The sequence below is a fragment of the Parasteatoda tepidariorum genome, chromosome 10, assembly GCF_043381705.1.
Source record: "Parasteatoda tepidariorum isolate YZ-2023 chromosome 10, CAS_Ptep_4.0, whole genome shotgun sequence".
NCBI lineage: Eukaryota > Metazoa > Arthropoda > Arachnida > Araneae > Theridiidae > Parasteatoda > Parasteatoda tepidariorum.
Genome location: NC_092213.1, coordinates 68,752,890 through 68,758,446, shown reverse-complemented (window position 1 = coordinate 68,758,446; position 5,557 = coordinate 68,752,890). Strand labels below are relative to the sequence as shown.

Here is a 5,557-nt window from a genome sequence, read left to right as displayed (position 1 = left end):
AATTTATATTAAGGTTTGTATTTGGAAGGAAACAAAATATAATCATAATACACAGATATTTGATTCTAAATCAGTGGAAATTTTTTAATTTATTTTAATCAATGATCACTAAATTTTTACCAACATATAACATCACATGAACTAGGATCAACTTGATAATAAATGAGACTTCTTCTGACTCATATAAAGTAAATGCATTAATCAAAAATTTAAATTTTAAAAAAATTACTTTAAACAGTCACTATTTCGTCATTTATATTGTGGATAATTTTCAATTCAAATAATCAACTACATTCATGTAGATAAATAATTCTATTAATTGATTTAATGGCAATACGGTAATGTTTTTATATAAAGAAAATAAGGGGAAAATCTTAGCATGATTGATCATCACATTAACAAGACCTCTTTAAAACTTCAGTGGAGAACAATAGTCTTTCTGTGGTTTAAAGAATGAGGATAATTTATTTTCACTGTTATATTATCATAAAATAATTAGAAGCTACTGTTCCCTTGTTGTTTACAACTCATTAATTTTTTAAAAAAAACTTATTATAAAAATATATTTTAATAAGTAAAAATAAATATGAAATACAATTTATGTATCTAATATTTATTAACATGAATTAACTATAATCATCAAGTAATTGATAGTACAGTTACATTTATTTTTATTTCACAAGGTGCTTGGCAAATATTAATCTACAACATTTCAACAATATCTTGCAAACATTTTGAGGACAAATTCATTGTGAAATTACCAAAATATTATTTAACTTTGTTTACATATTAACTGATACCTTTATGAAATATATATATATGCATATATTGTACAAATTTAGATCTTAAAGATATAATTGCAATAAAATTTAAAATTTTTTTTTATCAAAGTGATATTTTTGACAAGTTAAAATTTTACTATATATACACCTATAAAATTTGAACAAAAATTTATTATAATACCAATAACTTATGATCATAAATTATGTTTTATAAATCTTAAGAGTAGCTCTTTTGAACACATTTCATGGATTTTTTTGATGCGATAATAAATCTTCTTCAACATCACATTTTTTACCGCATTTACAGCACATAAAATTATCTTCTTGAATAAACTCTTTTTTTATGGTTTACAAGTGTTATTTCATCTGAAAAACTTTTTGGCATACAAAACAAGGAAAATGTTCTTTTTTTAATTTTATTATCAAAGTACCATGCAGTTCTTCACAAAGTACTTGCTTGAATTCAATTGTATTCAGATTTTATAAAGCTAATGAGTGGATCTTTTAAACAAATTTGATGGATTTTTTGATGCGATAACAAATCTTCTTGAACATCACATTTTTTACTGCATTTACACCACACAAAATTATTTTCTTGAATAAATTCTTTTTAATGGTTTTTAAGTGTTATTTCAACTGAATACTTTTTGGCATACAGAACAAGGAAAATGTTATTTTTTAAAATTTTATTATCAAAGCACCATGCGGTTCTTCACAGTACTTGCTTGAATTCAATTGTATTCAGATTTTATAAAGCTAATGAGTGGATCTTTTAAACAAATTTGATGGATTTTTTGATGCGATAATAAATCTTCTTGAACATCACATTTTTTACCGCACTTACAACACATAAAATTTTTTTCTTGAATAAACTCTTTTTTATGGTTTTCAAGTGTTATTTCATCTGAAAAAAGTTTTTTGCATACAGGACAAGGTAGTTCTTTTTTTAACTTTATTATCAAAGCGCCAAGCATATGTGGTTCTTCAAAGGTATTTTCTTGAATTACAAAATTATCTGAATCCGCAAAGAAATTTTCATTTTCAATTAAATGAGTTGGAATCTCTATTTCTACGTACTCACTATCATCTTGATCATTAAAGTTATCCGAATAATTTTCGTAATTGAATGAAACTATGTCGTCATTTGCATCATTAGAATCATCCACAGAATTAATTATACTGTTTCCTTGATTAATATCATCCTTATTAATTTCAATTACCTCATAATTTATTTCTTCTCCAACAGCCTCATAATTTAGTTCGGATTCAAAAGTTTCATTATCTATTTCACCTTCAAAAGTTTCATTACTTATTTCATCTTCTAAAACTTCATTACCTATTTCACCATCCACAGTTTCATTTTCTATTTGTCTTACATTATATATTTCATTTTCAGAAACATCATCATGTTTTCCACCTTCAATACCTCCATGACTTGTTTGAACAATTTCATAGTTTCTTTTATTTTTTCTCTTAACTCGATTTATATGACAGTGATAATGAGCTTGCAGAGAATATCTAGCTGTAAAACCTTTATGACAAATGTCGCATATATAAGGTTTAGCCTTAGTATGGCTCAATAAATGTCGGTCATATTCAGATGGCATGTAAAAACCTTTACTGCAATAAGAACAAAAAATTACAGGTTCTTCATGTCTTCGTTGATGTTGAACTAACTTCCATTTACATGGGAAACGTCGATGACATTTGTCACATTCAAAAGGTTTTTCATTCGTATGTACTAAGGCATGTAATTTGAGATAGGACTTTTGAGAAAAACATTTTTTACATGTTTCACATGAATAGGGCTTTTCATTGTTGTGAATAAGAAGATGCCGTTTTAAATGCTGTTTATAGCCAAAAGCATGAAAACATATTTCACAAACGAACTTTTTCTCTCTTATAATCTCTTCATTACTTTGGTTATGCGTACGATAATGTGAATCCCGATTACTTTTTTGGTTGAATCCTTTTTTACAGATATCACATTTAAAGGGTCTACTATTAGTATGTATTATTTGATGCCTATTGAGATCGTATCTAGTGAAAAAAGCTTTGCCACAGCTATCACAAAAATGATTCTTCTCCTTACCATATATACAAGTGTGAGTTTTTAAACGTTCAGCATCTTTAAATTTTCCGTTACAATCATCGCATTGAAGATAAACTTTGTGAGCACTTTTGTGCTTTTTCAAATTTTTCTTCGACGAGAATTTATCCTCACATTCATCGCACCCATACTTTTTGCAGTTTTTATGACTGCGGATGTGAGGAACAAGACCTTTGGGAGCGCAAAATTTACCACAGTATTTGCATTCTCTCTGCTCCATAACAGGAATACATTTATGACTTTTGAGATGCTTAGTGTCTTTGTATTTTCCGTTACATTCCTCGCACAAATAATGAGTGGCATGGGTGATCTTGTGCTCTTGCAATAATTTTTTAGTAGAGAATCTGAAATTGCATTCGCTACAATCAAATATAGTTATGTTAGTATGGCTACGAATATGGGCTTTCAGTCCTTTTGGAGCACATAGTTGCCCGCATAAATAACAAGCTTCCATCATTTTGTCCCAGTCCTTAAGCTCAGACATGTTAATTTACAGAAAATTAAGTGAATTTCAAATCAAAATATGATTTAATATAACTTATAAATGTCGAAACGATAACTTAAATCATCAAGCACAAACTACATTACTAATTCTCTAAACAAACAGTTGTGTTGGGTGGTTTTCAAAGAAGTAATCCAACTACGCTTGTGCTGTCTTTTCGATTATTAAAAATCTTAGGGAGAATTCTCACTGCACGCATTTGTCTCACCTTCGATAGCTGTCGTCAGTAATTTACGACGGAGATCGTACGTGCGTAAACCGCATGGAATAATGTAGTTGCAGGAAACACAGGCAACAAGAACGGACACTAAATGAAAAGAACATTGCCCTCTTGTAGATTGTTGTATCAATATCAATCGAGTTTACACGTCTTATATACTAGTGAATTGGAATTATATTTTTGTAGTGGTAAATGAACAGCAGTACTCTCGCACAGAATTATAGCTGTGATAGAATTGTTGTTGTTCATTTACGTCGCACTAGAGCTGCACAATGGGCTATTGGCGACGGTCTGGGAAACATCCCTGAGGATGATCCGAAGACATGCCATCAAAATTTCTATCCTCTGCGGAGGGGAGTGATAGAATTCGATGAAATGTTGTTGTAGTAGTTCATTTACGTCTCACTAGAGCTGAACAATGGGCTATTGGCGACGGTCTGGGAAACATTTCTAAAGATAATCAGACGACATGTCATCACAATTATGATCCTCTGCAGAGGGGATGGCAACCCCGCTTCGGTAGCCCGACGACCTGCGCGTGAAGTCGAGCACTTCACGGTAGAACCGTGTAACGAGGACCAATACCGCTCACCCTCAGTCCCTACGCAGACTGATCCAAGTGGTCACCCACCCGCACATTGACCGCAGCTAGTGATTCTTGACTTCAATGATCTGCTGGGCACCATGTCTTTACGACCGGTACCCAGCAGATCACTGAAGAATATATTAAAAAACACACCGTGACTTTACGACCGGTCCATTGCAGGACAATTCGATGAATGAATTAAACTAGTTGATTCAATGCAGTTTTGTGAGAGGACGGGAGAGCTGTATTGAGACCACCATACACCATACTTTTGAGAGCAGTTTTAAGTTCACGGTCGTGGTCGCTTCTGTGTTGTCTTTAGCAATCTAGTGAATACGTTGCACGTTGTGTGTGATCGAAACTGAGTAGCAACAGCGCGGAGAATTATACATGGACTATGTCAACCTTCATCTATCAAAAGGTACCTCAAGAGAGGAACAAGTTAACATGTCTTATATACTACTAGTGAATTGGATTTATATTTTTGTAGTGGTATAGATACACTACAGTGGTATAGATGGATACATTGCTAAATTGACCCAAAACCTTTCAGTTCGACCATTATCATATTTAGATATTGGAAATGCGATTAATTTTACACTACAGTTCGAATGGCAAAAAAGTTGGAATGAGGAGACAAATAACAAATTACTCAGTCTTATACCAAATATAGAACCAGTAATGAAACAAAGTTTGCCGAGAAAATACGAAGTTATATTGAATCGTTTGCGCATTGGTCATACACGTATTACACATAGACATCTCTTACTAAGTGAACCTGCACCAGATTGCTCTAGCTGCAATGAACCATTAACTGTTAAACACGCTCTGATCCAGTGCAATAAATTTAAATTTCTAAGACAACGCTATTTTGGCTACAATAATCCTACTTTACACTTACTTATTGGCGATAAACCACACTATAATTTTCTGTTGTACCTTAAGGACATTGGGTTTTATAACTCAATTTAACTTTACCTTTTATTTAAACCAAGCACTCGTTTTTTAGACCAAGTTCATGGTGCGGTATGGCCATTTCTGGCTCTTGCGCCAGAAACACTAAATAACTAACTAAACTAACTAACTAAGATACACTACACAATTTTTTAATATTTAATGAAAAAAATTTTTGTTGAAATTCAGAAAAAGCATCCATTTTTTTAATATTTTGAAGAATTTGTTTTTGCGTTGAACCATAATTCTTTCATAAAATCTTGATCAATTTAAAAAATTTAACTTATCAATCAGTATACGAAACAGAAAATAAATAATCTTAAAGCAAAAAAATTTTTGCTTGCAATTATGAAATTAAAGATAATCCCATGCAAAAAAATTTATAATATATAGGTTAAATAAT

The 5,557-nt window shown here is 31.2% G+C and overlaps 1 protein-coding gene across 1 annotated transcript; it reads right to left on the bottom strand.

Moving 5' to 3' along the window:
- Positions 1-1,513: 1,513 nt before the first annotated feature.
- LOC107448682 (zinc finger protein 257) lies at positions 1,514-3,376 on the bottom strand. Its single transcript, XM_071187013.1, has one exon. The coding sequence runs from the start codon at positions 3,374-3,376 to the stop codon at positions 1,514-1,516; it is 1,863 nt and encodes a 620-aa protein (XP_071043114.1).
- Between the last annotated feature and the right edge of the window lie 2,181 nt (positions 3,377-5,557).